The sequence below is a fragment of the Monodon monoceros genome, unplaced genomic scaffold (assembly GCF_005190385.1).
Source record: "Monodon monoceros isolate NGI ecotype Baffin Bay Population unplaced genomic scaffold, NGI_Narwhal_1 Super_Scaffold_17, whole genome shotgun sequence".
NCBI classification, from domain to species: Eukaryota; Metazoa; Chordata; class Mammalia; order Artiodactyla; family Monodontidae; genus Monodon; species Monodon monoceros.
The window spans coordinates 17,416,180-17,439,506 of NW_021703773.1; the positions used below are offsets into that span (position 1 = coordinate 17,416,180).

The 23,327-nt window shown below is 41.9% G+C and overlaps 3 protein-coding genes across 12 annotated transcripts in view; all 3 read left to right on the forward strand.

Moving 5' to 3' along the window:
• MICU3 (mitochondrial calcium uptake family member 3) overlaps positions 1-10,953 on the forward strand; it is a 114,704-nt gene extending 103,751 nt beyond the window's left edge. For 5 of the 6 annotated variants that reach the window (XR_003794164.1, XR_003794166.1, XR_003794167.1 and 2 more), the window contains 3 exons: positions 7,561-7,628; positions 8,393-8,487; positions 9,390-10,953. The gene's annotated coding sequence lies outside the window, so the exon portion shown is untranslated. The remainder of the gene's footprint in view (positions 1-7,560; positions 7,629-8,392; positions 8,488-9,389) is intronic. The other variant, XR_003794165.1, reaches the window with a different exon arrangement.
• On the forward strand, positions 523-14,949 carry LOC114897687 (translation initiation factor IF-2-like). The gene is made up of 3 exons (XM_029226711.1): positions 523-640; positions 987-1,080; positions 14,340-14,949. The coding sequence occupies exons 1-3, from the start codon at positions 523-525 to the stop codon at positions 14,947-14,949; spliced, it is 822 nt and encodes a 273-aa protein (XP_029082544.1).
• Positions 14,950-15,079: 130 nt separating this feature from the next.
• The window catches only part of ZDHHC2 (zinc finger DHHC-type containing 2), a 75,341-nt gene continuing 67,093 nt past the window's right edge, over positions 15,080-23,327 (forward strand). For 3 of the 5 annotated variants that reach the window (XM_029226322.1, XM_029226323.1, XM_029226321.1), the window contains exon 1: positions 15,104-15,230. In XM_029226322.1, the coding sequence (XP_029082155.1) occupies positions 15,104-15,230 (127 nt within the window). Of the gene's footprint in view, positions 15,231-23,327 lie in introns of all 5 variants that reach the window. The other 2 variants (XM_029226320.1, XM_029226325.1) reach the window with 1 other exon arrangement.

Below are 23,327 nucleotides of genomic sequence, written 5' to 3' on the forward strand. Positions count from 1 at the left end.
TCTGGAAAAAGGAATGAGTGTTGAATCATCTCAAATGCCTTTTCAGCTTTGACTGACCTGATTATACATTTTTCCAGTTTGATCTCCACATGCAATATATCTGCTTTACAGGCTTCCTAGTTTTAAATTATCCCATGTTATTGTAATAAACTCTGATCATAGTAGACCATTCTTTTCATTTCCTGGTCTTAGACAAGTTGCCTTCCCTGTATCAGGTTCCTTATCTCTAAATTGGGGCTAAAAATTGTATCTGCCCCATGTTACAGGGATGAGATGAGATGAGATAATTCACATAAAGTAAATCTGTATAATTTGCAGTTACCATCTTGAAATTCTTAATAATGTTATCTTTGAATTTCTGTTTTGTAAATGAAGTCAGTGGGCCGATGGAGCTTGTGCAGGGGCTTGGAGCCTCTGCTCACACCCAGGCCTCCTTCCCACTCCCAAGGATGGGTTCTTGGCTACCCGCTGCTTTGCCCAGCTTCACCCTCCCCACCCCTGCCCAGGGCTCTAGGTGTAGGAATGGGGAAGGGCACCCACACCGTCAGAGTCTTGGGGCAGAGTATGGTGGAGACCATCCTGCTCTGGACTGGCACTGCTAGCCACGGTGCATCAGCTGGCAGCCAGCCAAAGGCCACAGGTTGGTGGAGATGAGCCTTTATCCCATATTCCTAATCCCAGTACTTAGAGCTTTCTAACTCCGAGGTTTTGATACCCTGGGGGTGGCTGATTCACTGTGGGTTGGGGTATCATGCCTATAGGAAGAAGAAATGTCTGCCTGAACTTCCCCAGGGTGCTCCCCCAGCTGAAGCACAGAGCATCAGTCCAGCAGCTGGTGTGAGCAAGTGTATGTGCATCCTGAGTCGTGGGATGGGGACCCAGGACACCTGTGAGGGTCCACACTCACCTTGGAAGCAACCCCGTAGCAGAAGGAGCATGCCTTTGGCTTGCTTCATGCTGGATGGACCTTCTCTTCCTCCTCCCAGCCTTCCTGAGTCTGACTCAAGATGCCTCAGAAGCATTCTCAGAAGCTGTGCCATTAAATACGAATTACGTAATTTTGGCAATTTCACGTAGAAGGTAAATGCTCTGATATTTGCACTTTAAACAGACATTGTACAATATAAAGATGAATGGTAAAAGTCATGCTAATAACAAAATTTTAAAGTTTTAGTTACTTAAAATGACATTAAATAGCAAATTAAAAACATCATGACATGTTGAAAGAGAGACTATGGAAGAAAGAAAAAGTTTTCTATTGTAATAACGTAGCACTTTTTCCTGCTTTGTTGAACAAAGAGCCCTGCATTTTCATTTTGCATGAGACTCCAAAAATTATGTAGCTGGTCCCTCCCTGGAATGTGGACATTTGGGCCAGTGTGCAGGGGTGTCTGTGGGTTTGGTGAGATACGGGATGGTAAGAAACACAGGAAGAAAAGAGTACCATTTTATGCTACTTGAAAGTGGATATTGATTTTCTCAAAACTATAATGGAGAAAATGGTTTTTGTGTTAGAAAAAACAGAAGAGAAAAGAATGCTAAGATGGTAAGTGTGCTGCTTATGATACCGGAGGCTTATGGCAACAGCGTAGCATTAAGGCCTAGGAGAACTTGATGTCTAGAGAGCAGTTTACGATGAACTGCCTGAACTGACCACCTGAGTATCAACAATACGACTTAGGGACTCTACTTAACAAAATTCCAAGTAGGTTCACTTTTTAAAAAAATGTACAAAGGTAAGCTATAACTCCAGCAGAATGTAAATTTATAAAGAATAAATCATAGCAAGATAGTATAACATGTTTAAGTTTCACATGAGGCAGAAGGTATTTTGATAAAAACAGGGGTTTAAAGGACACACAGAACATACCCTAACCGTGGGTTTGCGCTGTGGGCTATGGGCAAATGACTGTAATAGATAACCTAACCAAAAGATAACCTAACCTTGGGACAAATTAAAGGAAGGAAATGAATGACAGCTGGGGAAAAAAAAAGTAAGAACTAGCAAATAAAGTCACCTTCTGCTTTAATGTACCCAATGCTGGAAAGAATACTGGTCACCTTAATAATAAGTAGACAAATCATCATCTTCAAACACAGAAGAAAAGGGCAAGGAACAGTTCTTTAAAAGCCATAGCAATGGCTCCCACAACTGGTACTTCGGTAATTACTGTTGTCACACAGTGTCTTGCTAGAGAGGCATTTTCATTCAAGATGAATATGTGGTTGATTAGCACTTTTCAAAAAGCAATTGTCTGAGGTTCTCTGTACTAGATATCCTGGTACTATTTTCTCATTAAGGTGATTCATGAAATTTTTCAATGAGGTTCCTATGGTATTTTTAAAAATCGATTTGGTTTCACCCTTTCAACTAAATGAATGAGTCGGTGTATCATTCAGACAGATGTGGACTTGCTTAATTATAAAGTTAAATGATCTTTGCATAGAATTGAGAAGATGAGCAAACACTAAAAGCAGAATTCAAGATGACATAACTATATCAAAAAGGATATATTGGAAAATATGCATAAACAGGTGAAATGCATTTAGCCCATCCATTCAGCACAGCATGGTTAAGCAAGGGCTCTTGAGTCAGCCTTCCCGAGTTCAGATCCTGGCTCTGTCACTCCCTGCCTTTGTAGTTAAGCAAGGTTCTTACTACACTTTCCACACCTCAGCTTCTTTGTATGTAAAATGGGGTAACAGAGCAGCTGAGTCTTAGGGTGGTTGTGAGAAGTAAAGGGGGAACTGCCTGTAGAGTACTGACTTTAGCAAACACATCATCAATGTTAGTTATTATTCCTAAAATAATACTCCTATTCATTTAGAATTTGCTTATTTGTAATCATGTTCATAAACTTGACCTTGAAGATGAACACAAAGGTAAAAATTCATGGACGATTGAAAAATATAAAGTGGTACTTATTATTAAAGTGGACTAAAAATAGTGAAAAGAAAATATCTTTTTAAAATCTCTTTTGGTAAATATGGCTAAGCACTTTAACCCTATCCTGTACATGGTTCCTACTTTAGTTGTTGTCACCATCTTCATCTATTAAATTTTCTTGGTTTCTGGGCACCTACTTAATTTAATGAATATCTTATGCCGTGCATGTGAAATATATAGTCCATGTACCTAGGACTGTTTCTGTCTACTAGTTTTTCTTGTTTCTAAAAACAGAAAAGAGGAATGCCTACAGCTAAAACAAAAAATTCTCTCTCTCTGTCAGCTCCTTCTGCTGATATTTCAGCATTCCAAATTATATATTCGCATAATTTGGATTTTCTGACTCTTGGTTTTCAAAAAAACAACAAGAAGTCAAAACTAAAATACATTGCTTTTTATAGCAGAAAATAGCTTCCATTGCTCAAAGCTAATTTAGAATAAAATCCAGACAACCCGAAAAACATATATATATATATATATATATATATATGTATGTATATGTATATATGTATGTATTTAAATTTGGCTGCAGATCCCTTGTCACTCATATTCCCACACAAACACCTTTTTAATTTTTTTTTTTTTTCGGTACGTGGGCCTTTCACTGCTGTGGCCTCTCCTGCTGCGGAGCACAGGCTCCGGACGCGCAGGCTCAGCGGCCATGGCTCACGGGCCCAGCCGCTCCGCGGCATGTGGGATCTTCCCGGACTGGGGCACGAACCCGTGTCCCCTGCATCAGCAGGCGTACTCTCAACCACTGCGCCACCAGGGAAGCCCCTTTTTAATTTTTTTAATGTAATATTTTCCTTTAAGAAGTGGGAATAAAGCTTTATTCTTGTTGAAAAGCCTTGCTCAATCCTGTGCTTAGCATAGTACCTGGGATCTGGTCAATACAAGTCTGTTGAAAGAATAAGTGGGTGAATCTATGAATGAATGAATAAATAAACAAAGTAAGGCATATCAAGCCTGAAAAGCAAATACAGTCTTTGCCTATTACTTTACTCCTTAACATATTTCCTAAACTGTGTCTCTGCCTTCCAATATTAAAATTAATAAATACAATCACTCACATACTTGAGAGTTTCCTAGTAAAACACACATCCCAACAACTAAAGTACTTCAGCCTCAATGAAATGAATTTGCCTTCTATGATAGTAAATGCTGACAGTAGCTAACATATATTCCTCATATATATTATGCATTTAAAATGCTTAGTACAGTATATACATATGCTCTATACATATAGCTTCTCTTTATATGCTGGACACGAGGCTAAGCATTTCTTTTTTTTTTTTTTTTTTTTTTTTCCGGTACGCGGGCCTCTCACTGTTGTGGCCTCTCGTTGCGGAGCACAGGCTCCGGACGCGCAGGCTCAGCGGCCATGGCTCACGGGCCTAACCGCCCCGCGGCATGTGGGATCTTCCCGGACCGGGGCACGAACCCACGTGCCCTGCATCGGCAGGCGGACTCTCAACCACTGAGCCACCAGGGAAGCTCCCAGGACACTTTGAAAGTGAAAGAGGGCTCCTGCATAATTACACCAGGATAGCACCACAAATTGGACTATCCTGGTAAACTAGTACAACAGTCACCTTCCCCATGTCCCTCTCTTACTTTTTCTCCTTTATTCCTTCTCTCTTCTCTCCTCTCTTCTTTCCCCTCTCCTTTCTCTTCCTCTTTGTTCTCCCCATGTCTCTCACCAACTCGTTCCATGCAGCTTAAGTGACAATAATTTGCCATGATTATCAGGAATTGGTATGCTCACTAAATCCCTCATATTTGAACTTATGTAGACAAATGCTACAAAGCAACATTTTCTTTGCTACTATATTAGTTGTGGCTGCATAACAAATTACCCCAAAATGAAGTGGTCTAAGAAAACATTTATTATCTCACACAATTTCTGAGAGTCAGGAATTCAGGAGCAGCTTAGCTGGGTGATTCTGGCTCAGGGTCCCTCATGATGACCAATCAAGCTGACAGCTAGGATTGCAGTCATCTGAAGACATGGCCGGAACTGAGGGATCGACTTCCAAGCAAGCTTACTCACATGGCTCTTGGTTGGAGGACTCTGTTCCTTGCCACCTGGGCCAATCCACAGGGGTGCTCATGACACAACAGCTCACTTCCCCAAGAACAAATGATCCAAGATAGAGGAGAGAGGCACAATGCATTTTTACAACCTAGTTTCTAAAGTTTCCCTCTCTCAGTTCTGCTATATCTTGTTTATTAAAAATTAGTCATTAAATCCAACCACACTCGCAAGAAGAGGAATTGGACTCTGCCTCTTGAAGGGAGGAATGTCAAAGAATTTGAGGAGACATTTAAAACCACCAGAGTCCATCCTCTGGCCACAAATTATTTACATTCTTCCCACCTGCAAAATATACTCACCACTCCCAAGGTCCACAAGATCTAATGCATTAGCTCGAACTCCAGAATCTAAATCAGTTCCTGGTATGGATGAAGCTCCTTGGGTATAGTCCTTAAGTACAGGTCCCTGAGTACAGTTCCTTTCAACCTGAAAATGTGTGAACGAACAAGACAAGTTACCTGCTCCCCCTGCCATACACACACACACACACACACACACAAAAAACACAAAAACCAATATACAATATATTGTACAATGGTGGAACAGAGATAGATAGCCATTATAGGCATTCTTCTTTAAAAGTCAGGAAACTGGAGGAATGAAGGAGTCAATGGTTGATAGCATTTCTGGAAGTATGTTAAAGTGCTGGAAGTTCTTGATAGAGATTTAGTATTACTCCTGCCTGGGAATAATTCTCCATGGCTCTTAGGTCTATTCTCTGGGCTCTTGGTTCTGCCACCTTAGTCATCCTTCCTTTTCCATAAAAGGTAGCATGTGTTTTCAGCTCTGCGATTTCCTTAGTGGTTTCCCACTTGTAGAAGTCTGGAATCCCAAAGGCCTCCTTTTATTATGTACTGTCTCTGTCCCTGGTAGTCCGAGCTGGCTCTTGAAGATAATTCTCTTTAAAACTTTGTGGCTCTCCTATGTATCTTATTGGGATTCTCTCCATTAGACAAATGCCACACTAACAGATCTCTTTGAGATCAGAACTTCTCTATGTTGGATATCTGCTGAGACACAGAAGACTTGCCCAGAGGTACACTATCCACTTCCAAGAAGACTCACTCTCATGGCTGTTGACTGGAGGCTCGTGTCCCTTGCTACAGGGCTCTTCCATAGGGCTGCTCGTGACATAGCAGAGCGAGTGATCTGAAAGAGAGAGGAGAAAGTCACAGTGTCTTTTTTACCTAGTTTTTTTAAAAAATAAATTTATTTATTTTTGGCTGCGCTGGGTCTTCGTTGCTGTGCACAGGTTTCCTCTAGTTGCGGCGAGCAGGGTTACACTTCGCTGTGGTGCATGGGCTTCTCGTTGCAGATCACGGGCTTTAGGTGCGTGGGCTTCAGTAGTTGTGGCATGCGGGCTCAATAGTTGTGGCTCGCTGGCTCTAGAGCCCAGGCTCAGTAGTTGTGGCACACGGGCTTAGTTGCTCTGCAGCATGTGGGATCTTCCTGGACCAGGGCTCGAACCCATGTCCCCTGCCTTGGCAGGTGAATTCTTAACCACTGCACCACCAGGGAAGTCCCCTTACCTAGTTTTTGAAGTCATCCACCATCAATCCTGCTTTATTCTATTCATTAGACATAAGTCACTAAGTCCGGTCCACACTCAAGGGGAGGAGAATTAACCTTCACTTCTTGAAATGAGGAGTATCAAAGAATTTGTAGACGTTTTTAAAAAATCACTACAGCTGCATAACTTTTTTCAAACTTTAACTCTTTAATTTTATCTCTGGGACTGTATCCAAAAAATCAATAAAATATAAGGGAATGCTATGTGAGCCAAGCTATTTACATTATGTTATACCAATGAAAAATTAAAAAACACAACTAAATATCTAGCAATAGAGGAATGGTTTGATGAATTACAGTACTTCTACAGAATAGAATATTGTACAACTATTTAAAATTATTCTGAAACCTGTATAGTAACATGAAAAACGTTTGTGATGAAATCTTTATGAGAACAGAAAATTGTACATTGAAAAATTATGCACAAAAAAGAGACCAGATAGAAACATACCAAAATAACAACAATGGTGAAATCATGGGAGGTTTATTTTTCTTCATTTTCAAATTTTCTGTTATGTAGCTGTTTCCAAAATTTTTCTTATGAATTGTTCTGTAATGTATAATTCTGTTATGATTTTTTTCTTTTAAAAGAGGTAATTAAAGATAATACTGACTTTATAAATAAGGATTCAGTAGGCATTTATGTATTTTTTTCCCTATGTAGCAAAAAATAGACTGTGCTCATTTATAGATAGACTTGTGAGGGGTTATATTACTGACGGAAGAGGTAGGGAAGAGGTGACACACTCGAAAGTGGTCATTAATTGGGGAGAATTTAATTAAAGGAGACAGAGTATGGTTGAACACCCTAGGGAGTTAGGTACTCACCCTGCTTTGGCTTGAAGAGGCAAAGGGAAAGAGTATCTGTAGCTCACAGAAGCTGTGATCTTCAGTGATCAGGCTCAGGGAGGTGAAACAAACAACCTTATGTTATTCTCTGACTCTCTAGATCACGAGTCCACCTCCCACTGATTGAACCAACCAGAATCCAGAGTGGAAAGAGTCTTCCAATAAAAGGTGAGCCTCCCATAACACAAAGAAGGGTAGAAGATGGATCTGGAAAAGCAAATGGAAATATCTAGCACATGGGGATTATTTAAAATAGCTGCGTGGTGCTCTGATGAGAAGATTCCAAAGCTCTTACATACAATTTATACCTTTATACTAAAACTGTATATCAACAATGTTTGAGGAATATACATTTTGGCATCAAACTGTTTACATAAAGATGTCCAGATATCACACTAGTTATGGACATTTACACTTTTAGACACAAACACACTGCCCGCATTTTAGATCATGGCAATTCAAACTGATTCTTGCATCTGTTCATACATATCTTACACCAGGTTTTATATTAGTATAGACAGATGTACACAAACCAGAAGGACATTTTCAATGATACACCAGTGACCCTCCTGATAAAGTTATTCCCATTCAAGGAAGAGATGTAGAAGTGGACATTTCCTTTAGCTGGACCATGAATTTCACCAAGGCAAGCCCCTTATTGGGTTGGGTTTAATTTGGTTGGGTTTTTGCTCACCATGCAACCATCACCTATCATAAATGTTAACAGGAAGTCAACAAAATTTGTTCAGTGGATGAATGAATGGATTTATTAAAGACTTTATCTTTTAAAGCCCCTAGTGATATTTAAGGAGGCTCAATAGATACATGATTTTTAAATTTTATAAATATATTGGAAACTTTAGCTGTTTTCTAGTGATTATAGTTATAATTGACCTTTCTATAGAAAAAATTAATTAGTACTTTTATTCCAGTGTTGGAGGCAGTATGAGTCACTGCAGTGCTGTCTATTTAACAAATAATGGAACGCTGATGCTCTTACGTTAAAGTCACTGGAATTTGCATTCAAGTATGTATATTCATATTCCTGCTAGTTAAAGAGTAGTTATAAATTTCTATAGGTAACTATCTTTACCACTGTAGAAGTTTCATTATCACATCGTGTATAAAGTCCAATTTACCTCTTACATCCATTCAAAGTATTTTAAACCTGCATAATTTCTGCATTATTATTAACATACTTTCCAACAATTCACAAGGTAACTATTCCAAGCTGTCAAGTCTTTTCCACTTCTTCCACTGTTATCGTTACTATTTTATGGAGTTCAAGGGAAAGCTTAAAAGAATGAAAATTTATTACCCAAACCCATTATTTGGTTTAAAGCATAAAATCCAAAACCTCTAATCATTTGGATTTTGAACCTTCAACCACTATATAGAGTTTTTGAAAAACAAAAAACCCATGTTGTCTCATATTCCAGATATAAAGGTTACTGATATTCCACTGCCAATCTAGCATTTCATAGCATGACCCATTATCAAAAAGACTGAAATATAAGCAAATGGAGAAAGGTTTTAGCAACCAGTGAAACAGTCCAAAGAAATTCAGAATCCTGTGTCCAAGTATCACTTGAAAATAATTGTAGACTCAAAGACTCTGAGGTATAAGAAATAACTTACACTGAAAATATTCTAGCTGATGGAAGAATCCCTGATAATCAAAAATTTTTTTCTACTACAAGTCTGAAGCCAACATACTTTTCTGTTAAATGTCATCATTAAATATTTATTCTCCATTTTCCCTGCTCTTTTTAAAGGCCTGAGAAAACCCTGGTAAGATTTTATTTTCCCTTCTACAGTAACAAATTGCAATGTGAGCTTGATCTCTAAGTTACATTTAAAGTCTTTGACAACACTTGGAAATACTTAATAATATTAAACATATATATATATATATTTTTTTTTTTTCAGGACAAACGAGTGTCTTGAACCAGAGCCAGTGTCAGTTTCTACAAACCACTGGGCAAGACATATTAATTCCACCCCCTCCCACATCTGCCATATAGAAAATCCAGCATGACTAATCTAGCCTACAGCTTGACAGAAACAGAGCTGAATATAACCGATTATTCTTCCGGTCCCCCAGTTATTATCTGCTCAATCAACAGAACAGAAAGTGTCCTGACGGCCACTGGATGCAGACAGACGATCCTGTGCTCAAAGGCTGGAGTTATCCCAGAATAAGGCTGTATCGAGCACTATTGGATGAAAAGCTAAACCCAAGATCTAGCTTTATGGATAGGAATTTGAGTGAAGTATTGAAATATGTTTCTCCCTGCATATCCCTTGAAAGTAATTATTTGTATATAAACCTCAGGTTGAAGAATCTATAGTGTGACCTCTTGTCCCTTTAGTATGGCTCCTGACTCTTTAGATTCTTGTCTTCAAAGGAAGAAAGCTCCTAATACTATTAACCTAAAAGTGTCTTTAACTTCCTATTACCTCTCTCTTTTTTTTTTTTTTTTGGTTTCTGTAAAACAGTAGAGATCTAATTAGAGGCAATTATCTTGTTTCTTGCAATTATAAATATAGAGCTTGCCTCATGAATATTCAGACAAGATTAGTCAGCGCTTCCAATGGAACCTTCTGTGATGACGGAAATGTTCTAGATTTTCACTGTCCAGTACGGTAGCCACTAGCCACATGTGGCTCTGAGCACTTGAAATGGGCTGCTGCAACTAAGGAAATGGAATTATTTTATTTTACTTTAATTAATTTTAATTTAAATTTGAAAAGCCACACGTGGCTAGTGGTACTTACTGGACAGTGCAGGTCTGGAGAGTGCAATTTGAAGGCACCAAGTTGGCTCCCCTGTCCCCAAATTCCTGTATCCCTATTTCTCATAATGCCTCGGTCTCCATGACCCTTTAAGAAATGGGATGCTGAATGAAATTAAAATTCTGTTCCAGTCAAAGTTCTTGGTTGCAAACACAAGTCAATGCCGGTGGACTTACATAAAAAATGTCTTTGCGAGTATGTATACACCCCACAGAATCAACCAGAAGCCTGGAGAATCAAGCTTGAGCTGACACAGAGGAAGCTGATGCCTGGCCAAGGGCCTGCCACTGAGAACAGGCTCCTAGGATGCCATTGCTGGCCTTGACATTGCTGGACGCTCGCCACCACACTGCAGGATTCTGCTGCCCTTGGTCATTCTCTGCTGGCCATTGAACTCTCCTCTCCACACAGTGGCCACGTCTCATCATCTCTAATTGAACTTTTGCCATTGTGTCACCACTTAAAGATCATGCCAGTCCATGGAGAGGAAGTATCTGCTCACCTTTTGGGTTCATAGATTCTGCTTTCTCCCCATGTAGGGGCAAGGGAGGGGGGGCTGGTGTAGGCAAAAGCACTCATTTAAATGAAAAGTTCCAATTTTATTTCTAAAGAGATTAACCTTCGTGCAAACTGTAAAGAAATGGAAGCAGAAACAGAGCAATTTGCATTCTTTTCAATTTTCTGAATATGGTTTTCATTAGCCACTAAATTATAGCATAAAATTGTATAAATATAAAATAATTATAATTAGTTATAAGTATATATAATTAGTCATGCAGTTATAATTCATAATTTATAATTGGCTTGGTTAAACTAGCGGCTGATTCTATCGAAATCTCTACAGAAAGATGTCAGGAGAGCTGCACCGCTTGGTGTGCGCCTGCCCTCTAGTGGCAAGATGCTATTAACACTATCATGAGATCCCACAGGGCTTGAAAGGCAAGGTTTGCCAGAGTTTTTCCCACTTTACTGTTTTCCTAACGTTTTAACCCAATCCACCAGATACTCCTTAGGACTTTGAAATTCTCTTCCATTATATTCCATTCCACTCCACACCAGGTTGACTGCAAACTATAAATCTCTGAGAACCAAAGTGTATCTTAGCAGCACTTTGAACCACATTCCCTAAACCAAGTTCACTAAGACTGCTTTTATGTTACTTGTGTCCAGAAACGATGCGTGGATTGGGCATACTATTAAGGTCCCACAGAGAATATCGTGGCCACTATTACGAAAATGCAAATTAATACTGGAGTCCTTGATGTCATGGATTTCTGACTTCTAAAGGGATTTTTCTTTTCCCCAAAAGAGTGATAAGCTTAGTTTAAGAAAACAATGAAAGAGGATCTATCGGTATTTTTTTCGGACCGCTCTAAGGTGGTATGGCTGAAAAGATGAGATGAGGTTGCAATAGGCAGCATGAATGGAGGTCCATGCTCCCCAGGGACAGGCTGGGTCCAGGGGCTCCCTGGGCTTGCTTCAGGCTATTCTCGATTCATACTATGAAAGGCAATAAGTAAACATTTTTAATCTGGATCTGGAAGTAGGAGGAAGATTTGGAGTATTAGCCGGGATGGCAAGACAGATTTGAGGTTTGGGGACTGGAGAATCTGGGGACTATTTCAAAGTCGATCTTGACGGGAGAAGAGAAAGATCGTTTCCTATGTGGGGGTCAGGGTATGATGATAGGGGTTTTGAAAAGTGAATGACTTCCATAAAACTGCTGAGTGGGTGGAGCATGGAGGCAGAGGTCTGGTAAGGGCGGAGCTACGGTTCTTGGGGACTGCGTGGGCCAGGTCAGGGGGACTCGCTCTTCTCAGATGCTCCCCTGCCCTGATGCTTGCCTGGCCGTCCCCTTCTTCTTTGCCTTTGTGTTACCCTTTCCCTCCTTTGCAGTGGCTGGCTCGTTTTTTCATAAATAGCTGTAGCACTTTTATCAAAATTATTACATGGAATTCATAATATGACTTACTGGGTATCTAAAATTGGTGAGTTGAACCTTCTGTACTTTTAAGTCTCCAGTGAAGTTCCTCTCTTAAGTCTCCAGTGAAGTTTCTTCTTAACGGTTGATGACCTTCAAATTGTTTTCTTGTTGATGCACAGCTCTAAATCAAGCCAAAAAAAAAGGCTCTCTGATCCTAAAAATTAAAGTTACCTTTCCACTCTCATCAGAGCCTAATATCTAGAGATTGGCTACTCCCCAAAGAGCTTACATTTGTGCATGCATGTTCATGCCTGTCTAATTAGAGCCTAGGCAGAGCTAAATCCTATCATCATGTGGCTTTAGAGACAATTATTCCTGAGATAGACTTTCTTTTTTAGGTAAGAGTGATACCCTTGGAGAACTCAGTAATAGTAGTACTCTTAAAATGACTCAAAATAGGTTGCGATTATTCCACAAATATTTATTATAAATATGAACAATAGCATGTTAGATACATAATAAAAATGTAGCCTCGGGGCTTCCCTGGTGGCGCAGTGGTTAAGAATCCGCCTGCCAATGCAGGGGACATGGGTTCAAGCCCTGTCCCGGGAAGGTCACACATGCCGCGGAGCAACTAAGCCCGTGCGCCACAACTACTGAGCTACTGCGCCTGCACTCTAGAGCCCGCAAGCCACAACTACTGAGCCCCCATGCCACAACTACTGAAGCCCGTGCGCCTAGAGCCCGTGCTCCGCAACAAGAGAAGCCACCACAATGAGAAGCCCGAGCACCGCAACAGAGTAGCCCCCGCTCACCGCAACCAGAGAAAAGCCTGCGTGCAGCATCGAAGACCTAACGCAGCCAAAAATTAAATTTTTTAAAAAAGCATCTTAAAAAAAAAAAAGTCGCCTCCTTCAAAGATGTTACACCTGCATATTCTTCCAAAAGGGTAAAAGATGTGAAAACTGTCGAATGTTCTCCATTTCTGATCTCAAGACCCTGTAAGACTCTTTGCAGAGAAGCAGCACAGGGCGCTATAGCATCTAATATCTAAAGAGGCACACTTTGCGCTTTCTTCCACTGTTTCCAGTATGGGAAAATTGATCCCTTACTTTTCATTCCTTAAAATTTTTCAGTGACCTTCAACACTGATTTTCTCATTTTGTGGAGGTATATCAGTCCTGGTACGAACTTTTGTTTCTTGTTTTTAGAGTCTTCGGACTGGGAGCATAAATTTCATATCCATGGGAAAAGTTGAGTATTCCAAGGAAGTTATGTTCTTATATTAACCTACCCTATAGGATATCTATAAAGGGTATAAGGCGTTATACCAATATACAGTGATTCACTGGGATAGAAATGATCTCAGAAAGATAATCGCAAAGACATAAGAGCTTAAATTTCTTTATGCAAATCAGTACTTCTTTTTATCTGTTCATTCTACAGATGAATACGAAGTCATTTCATCCAATATGGTTGCTGTGTAGTGTACACACATATATTCATTAATGTTAAAATCGTGCACATTATATATAATGATTATGCACATAATTCAGAGACACTCCATTTACTGGGGTGCTTCCATGCGGAGTCAGGTGCGTTCATAATCAGAGGAAAGGAGAAAGAAAACAATCTCAGAAGCATTCGTTTCTTTTCCGTTTCACCAACCATGAAGCCGGGCCTTCAGTCTCACTACCTTCAGGATTCTTTCGGGGTTTTTAGCAACCACTTTAGAACCAGCTGTATGCTCAGTTGAGAATTGCCACCACAAAAGAAAACACTGTAGTGAAGAACCGGCTGGGAAAAAAGCGTACACCAAGAGAAGCCCCGGCCTTTCCGGAGGCGGCGGTGGCGATGGTTGCTCCTACAATCCCTAAGTGGCTTAAAAGAGTTCAAATTCTCAGAGCACATTATTTGTGTTTCTAACTCCGGTGGTTTCTGGATTCACAACCCAAGATGTTCCTCCTCACGCACAGTCCACGGCGGACGTCGGCCCCGCAGCCCCTGTTGGTGGTGCATTCCCGCGTCCCCCCAAAACGCCCCGTGCAAAGGAGGCGCCCCAGCCGCTCGCGCCAGCCTCCGGGTCTGGAGCACCAGCCCCGCCCTCGCTGACCCCCGCCTGTTTAGCGGGACCCGCAAGTAGAGGCTTCCCTTCCTAGCAAGAGGCAGGGACGTTGGCCCCGGCGCCTAAGGACGTCGTCGAGGCGCATCCCCAGGGGTGGCGGCTCGCCCGGTCCGCGCGGGGCCGGCGAGGAGTCCGGTCAGTGCACACGACTCCCGGGACTGCCCCTCCCCGGCCATGCCCCGCGCGCGTCTCCGCGGCCCGTGTCCGCCGCCAAGGGTCCTCGGCCCCGGCCCGGCGCGTTCGCTCCAGCCCAGGGGCCAAGCCGGAGGCGGAAGGGCCAAGGTGGGCGCCTTCACTCCCCGCCTCGGGCGCCCCTGAGGTGCCCAGCGACGAGGGCGCGAGGCCCCGGGGCGCAGCGGGGACAGCCCGGAGCGCCGCGAGAGGCCGCCGGGGGGCGCAGCGGGCCGCGCCGGGCAGGCGGCAGCGGGGGGGCTGGGGCGCGGGCGGGACGCGCGGAGGCGGGGCGGAGGCTCCCGCCGCCTCCTCCTCCCGGACCTCCTCAGCCTCCGCCTCCGCCTCCGCCTCCGCCTCCGCCTCCTCACCGTCCGCCTTCTCCGCGCCTTCCTCTCGCAGCCACCGCCTGCGCCGGACGGAGGAGCCGGGAGTCCGCGGCGCCGGCTCGGGGCTGCGGAATGGGGAGTTAGCGCCACGGCGGCGGCAGTGGCCGCGGCGCAACCGGCCGCCGCCCCCGGGCCCGTCCCGCCGGGGACGCCGGGCGCGGCCAGCCAGCCCCGGAGCCAGGCCCGCGGGCAGCGGCGGAGGCGGCCGCGGAGCTGGGCAGGTGGATGCGGCTGGAAGATGGCGCCCTCGGGCCCGGGCAGCGTCAGGCGGCGGTGCCGGCGGGTCCTGTACTGGATCCCCGTGGTGTTCATCAGCCTCCTGCTCGGCTGGTCCTACTACGCCTACGCCATCCAGCTGTGCATAGGTGAGTGCGCGCCCGCCCTCGCTCGGCCCTACCCCGCCCCCGGAGGGCCGGACCGGCCACTCAGCGGCCTCTGCGCTCGCCCCTCGCCCCCTCCGCCGCCCACTCGACAGTCCCGGGACGCCGGGACTCCGAGCGCACGGCGCCGCGCGCCCGCTTTCCCCACCCCGGAGCCTGTCGCGCCCCGTGCGCCGCCAACTGGCTGCTTCTCGGCCGGCGCCGCGGCCGAAAACAGCCTCGCGGCAGCCTCCTTCCACTCGCGCTACCGTCGCCTTCCCCTCGCAACTCTCCGGCTACGGTGTCACCTCCACCCCGACGCTCGCGCAGCCCAGCCACCCCCGCCCTCGGCAGGACGGCACCCGGGACAACGGCGGTGTCCGCCGCCCCAGCCTCCGCCGAGGGGTGAGGCCCGGAGAGGCTGCGCTGGAGGCTGGAGGGCTCCGAGCTGGGCCCAGGATCTGAGCTGCGCCAGACCGGCGCGGGGGACGGTGGCCTCGCGTGTCAGAGCTGCCCGTTTCTGGTTGTCCTTAATCCACTTTTTAAAAATTTGTGACAGCCCGCAGGGGCGTTTTTGCTGCCTTTATGATCTTTGAGCGTTGCCAATTGGACACTTGCTAGTGAAGTGGAGGTGGGTGGGTGGTCAGCTACTATAAAGTATTTTCGAAGATACATGCAGTACGCAAGACCGTAATTTACATGTTAGAATAATAGAAGGAAGAAAGGAGGCGACCATCTGATGTTTCTTCATCCGGAGAGCCAAGTGGCTCCAGTCCAAGTTTTAGGCTCCAGAATCGGTTGGATGGGGTATTTGCAGCGCTGAAGATGAAAAGAAAAAAAGTTGATTACGCACGATTAGGGAATACAATTCTGTTTCTTAATGTAAGCCGGTTTCTACCTTAGAGGTTTTGTGAAAACTCCTCTGTGTTACCAGAAAAGGTGATAAACCAGAGGATGACCTTTCTGCCAGTGACTTGTGAACGCTTTTTGTGTTTTGTGTTTTCGCCCTCGGGAGCATTAGCTTCCCGTGAGGCCAGGAGAAAGGTTAAACGGTGGCCTGTTTAGTTGAACCTTCTCAATTTAAGTGTTTTGCAAGCTGCAGGATTCAGTCATAGAATCTTCTCTGAAGCCATCTTACCTCAAAATGTTGCCCCTTGTGAGAAATAATAGGTGTCAGAATAATACACCAAAATAATTACTGGCAAAACTTTTAACAGAATTGAGACTAACTTCCCATTTCATATAGTTTTAAAATTTGATATTATTACTATATTGTTTATTGAATTTAGAAACAATATTTCAGTACAAAAGTAGCTTTTTTAAAAAAAAAAAGGATTGGGTACCGAAATCATCAAGACAGTGCAACTGAGTATGTAGCATTCAAGTTATCAAAAATGTACAGGAAAAAATTTTCAGAAACGTACTTTTTGTATTAACTGTTAATATTAAAACAACTTGCCTTATTGAGGTATACTGAAATGTTACATAACTATTAGAAACGTTTGTTGTATTTCATTCCTTCTCTTAAAGAGAAGCAGTGAGCAGTTTCAATTACTGTAACTGGTGCAAAAGAAAGTCTCAGAAGACCTCAGTTATCAAAACAGGCAATTTATTTGCCTACATCCTCACATTAAGATAAGAAGCTTAGCCTGATGCAGTCTCATGCCCATCAGGAAGAAACACATGAAGGCTGGGAGAGCTTTTCTTCCCTTACAATTATCTCTGCCCCAGCTGAGTTCTACATAGTATGTCTTACTGTATTGAGTGGACAGGTGATGGGGAGGAACTAAATGGAAAACCGCTGTTTTATCTGGATATTATTTATATATATTTTATATATTTATATTTTAATTTCTGTAAGTTTAAGGTAAATCTAAAGTATCCATGAAATCCACATCACTATTTTAGTAAGTGAAAATTTGACTGAGAGGGGAATGCCTCTTTTTAAACTGCCTAAGTGACATGGCCTGTTTTTGATACTTTCCCTGGAGATCAAAAGTGAAGTCTCATATCATTTCTCATCACTGCCTCCCTCACCTGGTACAGTGCGTGTCATGTTGAAAGCAATAAATAGCCTTGAATAAACAACAAGAACAAAATAATTCAGAGGCAATCTCTTTGAAGTTGTCAGAAAGTAGTTTTTATATTAAAGCTATAGAAACCAATTGTAAGTAATCGTATGAAACGTCTAGATCCTAGAGTCAAGAAGACAGAGAAAATTGAAAATGAATTTGATTCTAGACGCTGTGACAGTTTAGGAGGGGAAAGCTCTAAAAGCTTGGATAGCCTTGGTTGGGTGGGAAGTTGAAATTAACTGTACAGTTCCCTTACAGGCACTGGGAAAGGGGGCCACTGGTGTGGCAGGCACACAAAAGCAGGCTTCTCTCCTTTTCACAAACAAAGCAAAGAGGAATGCCAGCCTTCCCAACCCCCCAGCGTTATTCGCATCTCTTACGGCCCTGCCCTTTGTGGATTCTGTTGCTCTTGGAAGTTGCTGTTTACCATCAGATTTTCCAAATTTTACCCATAAAACATTGGCCAGGGTTGGGACCAGGGGATGGGGGTTGGGGGTTGGGAATTAGAGTGAGTAACAAACAGAATAGAAAAACAGGGCGGTTTACCCTGGCCTTCCTTCTGTATCTGCTGTCAGCAGAGATGACCCTGAATATAAATTACTTTGTGCCCTTTGCTGAATTAACTGCAATTTAGGAGTAGTGCTTACCCTGGTATCCTTGGAAACTGGAGATAATGATTCTCATTACTGTTAGTTTCTATATTTAACGATGTGGATGTGTGTGGCTCTCTAGGCACTTTTTCAATTAGCATAATGTTTGCTTAGTGTTTGTATTTAGAAAAAATAAACTCATATCTCTTTTTGGAATATGTGTACATAAAAAATATACGGGATGTACATATATTGTATGAGAGTCAAGTATTTGGGGTTAGCTTCCTTCCTCGTCTACCAAAGAAGAGATAAAATAGAGCTGCTGCTATGTGTGCTCATTTCAGAACATGTTTATCTAGTTAATTGATTAACTGATCTCTTCTAGTCCCTCCTTCTGCCTCTTACTACTCTCTCCACTCCAGCTTCTTTTGTATCTTATCTGTCTTTGGATCCCTTTAATTACTAGTTAGCTCATTTTCCATAAAGTAAGATAAATTCAAAGGGTAAAATCTGTAAGGTGGGTAATTAGGATGCAGAACAGAGGGAATGACGGTAATCTGCAGGCGTGCTTGGTTCAGGGAACATACTAAGCATGGCGTATGTGTTTTCCAGATCCATTATGGCAGTCATTGTGTTAACTTTGTGGAATACGGTGACTGAAGTTTTCCCTTTTAAGTGCTAACATTTAAAATTGTTTTAACTATTTTTATACCTTTTAATTTGATAATTTCAAAGTTACAGAAGAGTTTCAAGAATAGTACCAGAAAGCTCCACATACCCTTGTTTAATAATTTTGGTTTCCACTTTTCTAAAATGTATTCCTTCCCTGCCTTCACCTTAGGCAGGTGCCATGAAACATTTATTATTAAGTTGTGTGCTCATGTGGTTCTGAGTTTGCTTATGGATTTACTGAAGTCATTTCAGAGAATCATGAAGATTGCAAAGCTTAAAGATCATTTAGGCCGACTCTCTCTGGCATTTGTAGATGCGGACATTAAATGTCCAAGAGTTGCTACCAGTTCTATGTCCTTTTTCCAAATTAACCAATGTGACTTCAGCTTCTGTGGTACAAATGTTAAAATGTCTCCCTTTCCTTGCAAACCCCTCACCGAATCTCTCTAGCCCAATGAAGTCCTTTAGCAAGTTCATTAAACTTTATTGTTGTTGTTTAATAAGAGTTAACACAGCTCTGAAAGTAAGGGAAACAGCCTTTATATAATGATTTCAGAATTTTCAAAGGGTTTATAGTTTGGGCCAGATAGTTACAACCACTCAACACTACTGTTGTAGCACAAAAGCAACTTTAGATAATTTAACAAATGGGTGTGACTGTGTTCCAATAAAACTTTATTTATAAAAATAGTCAGCAGGCCAGACAGCCCTTGGGCAATAGATTGCTGACCCTGGATTATGTTAGAAGTTAGACCATTAGAATATTGGGGTTTTACTCATGGTTTTGCAGTCTTTATTATTAATAAACACCTCTCAGAAATGACTGCAACCCCTTGTATTCCACAGTGATTATTGAAGATGTTCAAGAATTATAAGATTAGTCTACATACTTAGGGATCAGTTTAGGAGATAGAAAATTACGTTTTCCTTCTTTTAAGGATATCTTTAAGGATAAAACATATAAAACCTCATACGTGGATTCTGTTATGATCTACCATTAATTCAAGGCCATTGCATGTTCAAGGATGGAGACTGAATGGGGCTCTAAGTTGTTTTCCATCATGAAATGAGTTTGAGCCCCACAGAGAAAGAACTGTGTTTTTGTTATTGGTAAACTATCATTTTTTTAAATTATGCAGGACATTAAAACTTTTTTAGAAAAAACTACTGACAGACGATCTTGAGAATACAAGTGTTACAAGTCTATAATTATTAAAATAGTTTTAAATGGCACAGAAAGCACATCCATAGAAGATGTACACATGCTCAATGTTTAATGCCTAAATACTTAGAAATTATTTCTTGTTGACAGTTGATTTAAAATATATTAGTTCTTTAACTTTTCTTGATATTATCAAATACTTTCAAGATTTTTAATTGTCTAAATAGAGGGATAACTCAACATTTCTTCAGATCTAAAATTCAAATGTATAAAATGTGATATACTCCAAATTCTTGACCTGTGTACCATTTGACTTTAATATAAATGGTCAGTGGGAAAGGAGAAAAAAAGCCTCTGCTTAATGCTTTCTTGGTTCCATTTAGTGTGTCAGAAAACTTTTTAATTTATATATTGGACAATGCAGCATTACTGTTTGCTATTAAATCCTGTTAGAGATGACATGACATAGGTAACGCAGTTACCATGGTACTTAGCATGCAGAGGTGCTCACTAAAAGTCGAATGAATTAATGTCTTTGATTTTTATGAAACAATTGTATAAAGTAAATAGGTAAGAGAAGAGGGTCTAGAAGTCCAAACTCAATTTAAAGTTTGTTGTGGAGAATAAAAGTTTACTTTGAAATGCTTATTGAGAATGCCGTGTCCATGCCATCAAATTAAATACTTGCGCAAGTGTTTCCAGTAGTTAAGCAGAAGCTGAAGGGATGGTTTCTTAGGTCAAGATAATTGTCTCTAGAGAAGGTGCATTTCTGCAAGGTTAGAAAGAGGCCAGCTTCAGAGGGGTTTGAGCAGGGTTCATTCAAAAGTGTTTATTGAACCTTTGTTATGTGCTAGGCACTTTTTCCCCACAGAGATGATTTAGAGGAGAACTGAATAGACATCTTTTCCTCACAGCTAAGGGGAAAAATTGCCTCTGGAAAAACAAAACAGAACAAAACTGAAGCCTTCCCTCCAGCTTGCGCATGAGGAGAAGGGTTGGTAACTTTCAAAATGCGGCTCCCATGGCACAGGGGCAGGAAGGAGAAATGGAAAATGAAACACCCCACTCCTGGGAGCCTGTGAGTTGGTTGCTGTACCAGTGTTAAATCAGAATGATCAGTACAGCAGGTAAGAAGAGCCGATGGAGAGCATTTCACTAGTGATGACTGTCTAATCATATTATCAATCTACCACATATAAATATCTCAGAGCGAGATTATGACCAGCAATTTTTGCCTCAGCTACGTACTACATGGTTGTTTCAGTTGCCTCATTTCTTACCCAATGCTTGGGCAACTTTTACTGTGCTCTCAGCTTAGGGCCTGTGGCTTGGTGAGTAAATGTGAGAACTTCCTGAACACACCTCATTGAATCCATGGAGAACCTAGCTTAGAAAATGAGCAGAAACCAAGAGAAGGTGGGTGAAGCAGAGCTGACGTCATACCCTTGGAAAGGGCTGCTGCCCTAGTGGCCAGCCATCCCAAGCCCTGGAGCCATCCCTGCGCCCTGTGACTCCATAAAGATGGTTCTGGGAGCATCAGCTGGCCGAGCTGTTGTTGTGCCCACATCCCAGGCAACAGGGTTTATTTAGCAAGAGCAGGTGTTTGATCTCTTTGGCCTCCGTAGTAGGAAGAAGTGCCAGGAGGACAAAACCCAAACAAACCAAAAGACAAATATTCCAGAGATTAGTATAGATGGAGCGTTCTCAGTGAGAAGATTCTCAGTGGACTTTGTTTGCTTCGTTTGTTTTTCTTTTTCATCTTGATGGAAAATTTGTGGTTTTTCTTCTCAGAAAAATGGAACCAGGACTTACATGTTGTAATTTATACTGCTGATTTCATGCATTTTGACTGTTGTATCACATCGCTCAGCTTTCTTTCCTCTAGGAAGTGGTGAGTTCGTGGGTCCCCTGAGACTCCAACATTGTCATGACTGGAGAAATACTATCTCATCTTACTTGCAAAATGATAGATTTGCCATAGATTCTTAATGTTCTCCGTTGGGCAAACAGTTTTACAAAGATTGTTTAGAAAGATAGTCTTAATAGTATGTGGAAGCCTATGATGTTATATTACCATGTAGATATATACCAGAGAATTAATAATAAAAGCATAACATAATTGAATTAATTTCTTTAATAGTCCATTAAACATTGTTGAAATATTTTTCTCTAATTCTTCTAAGGGTAATTTTATGTTATCTTAATTGTTATCTCAGTCAAATGCTGAGAATGGAAAAGGGTGGAATTTGCAGGGCAGGGGGGTGGGGTGAGGGCAGCTGGGAGGAAGTAGATGACCTGATTTCTTAAGAAGCATATGTTAGCAATAAAGTAACTGGCTATGATTGCCTGAAATTTTTCCTTTCAAAATTAAATCACATTTGAAACGTTTGTGTAGCATTTTTCCTAATTTGACTTTTCATCTGACTATGACTTTTAAATTCAATTTTAAATATTTGTGCCAGAAATGTTAAAAATCCATTTTTATTTGGGAGACGCTGGAGCAAAACGATCTGCTGCATTTATCATCTTAGCGCTTCTCTGCACTCTAAAAGATGCATACTGATGGTAGTTCATTTTAGATATGTTGTTGATTACATTTTAAAATGCAAATGAAAGAGAAGTGCTTTTACAGATCACTGAGCTTTATTTCTTTGCCAGTATTTCCCATGGTATCCTGAAATTTCTCCTCATGTAGAGTGTCAGTTAAGCTTTCCTGCTATAAAGTATTTTGACCTCTGGATTTATTCACTAGCATCGCCACCCTAAAGGAACAGAATGGTCCAGATCAGTTCTTCAGTAAAATAAACGCCAAGCAATAATCAAAAAACCTTTTTCTCTACATCCTTTAAAACCAAATACCCAAAGAGTACAATAGTTTCAAGGTAATTTGTTTATCTTCATGGTCATCTTATAATAGCAACAGTCCTTGTAAAAAGCAGCTCATGTATTTACAAGAACTTTAGAGATTTATCTGATTATAACTAGGTGAAATTTGGCAGACCATAATGCTTTGTAATGCTTATCTATTTTCTCACATATATAGATACAATTAAATTTCTGACTCTGTTTATTGCATTATGTAAAAAGTGGATTTTCACTGTATTTGAATGAGTATGTTTAGAATGAGGTGACTGAAAACCCAGACCAGACTGTGTCCCTGATGGTTTTGGGGGTCCAAAGGGCATCTCAGGAGAGGTAGTAGGTGGCTGAATCTGAAGTGTGGCTTTTCACCAGATTGGTAGGGATGTGAGAGATGGTGCAACTTAAAGTACAGTCTCTGTAATGTCCGTATAATTCACATTGGGAATATGGTAGTGGGAAAAACAGCCTGCTGCAAAACAGCTGATGCTGAGCCCGAATGGGAGACACCTGGTACCATTTACCGCCGGAGAAGAAGATTTCAGTGTTATGAGCCTCAGACTGTAAGTCCCAAGCCTGCTCTGAATTGCAGGGACTAATTTGTGATCAGGGTTTTTACTTGGTGGCCACCTCCATGTGACATGTTGTAGGAAGAAAGGCAATAAGGGATTTATGTGCTTAACTATGACTAGTGATTATACAGGACACCTCCAGGGAGGTCCATTAATGTGAAGGGATGCAGGGC

What these genes read in the sequence shown, in the direction of transcription:
- LOC114897687 (XM_029226711.1), top strand. Translation starts at nt 523, where the DNA reads ATGGGGAAGGGCACCCACACCGTCAGAGTCTTGGGGCAGAGTATGGTG. An exon ending in CAGCCAGCCAAAGGCCACAG is followed by an intron (nt 641 to 986) that starts GTTGGTGGAGAT and finishes TCCTCCTCCCAG; the next exon opens with CCTTCCTGAGTCTGACTCAA. An exon ending in TTGGCAATTTCACGTAGAAG is followed by an intron (nt 1,081 to 14,339) that starts GTAAATGCTCTG and finishes TTCCCTTCCTAG; the next exon opens with CAAGAGGCAGGGACGTTGGC.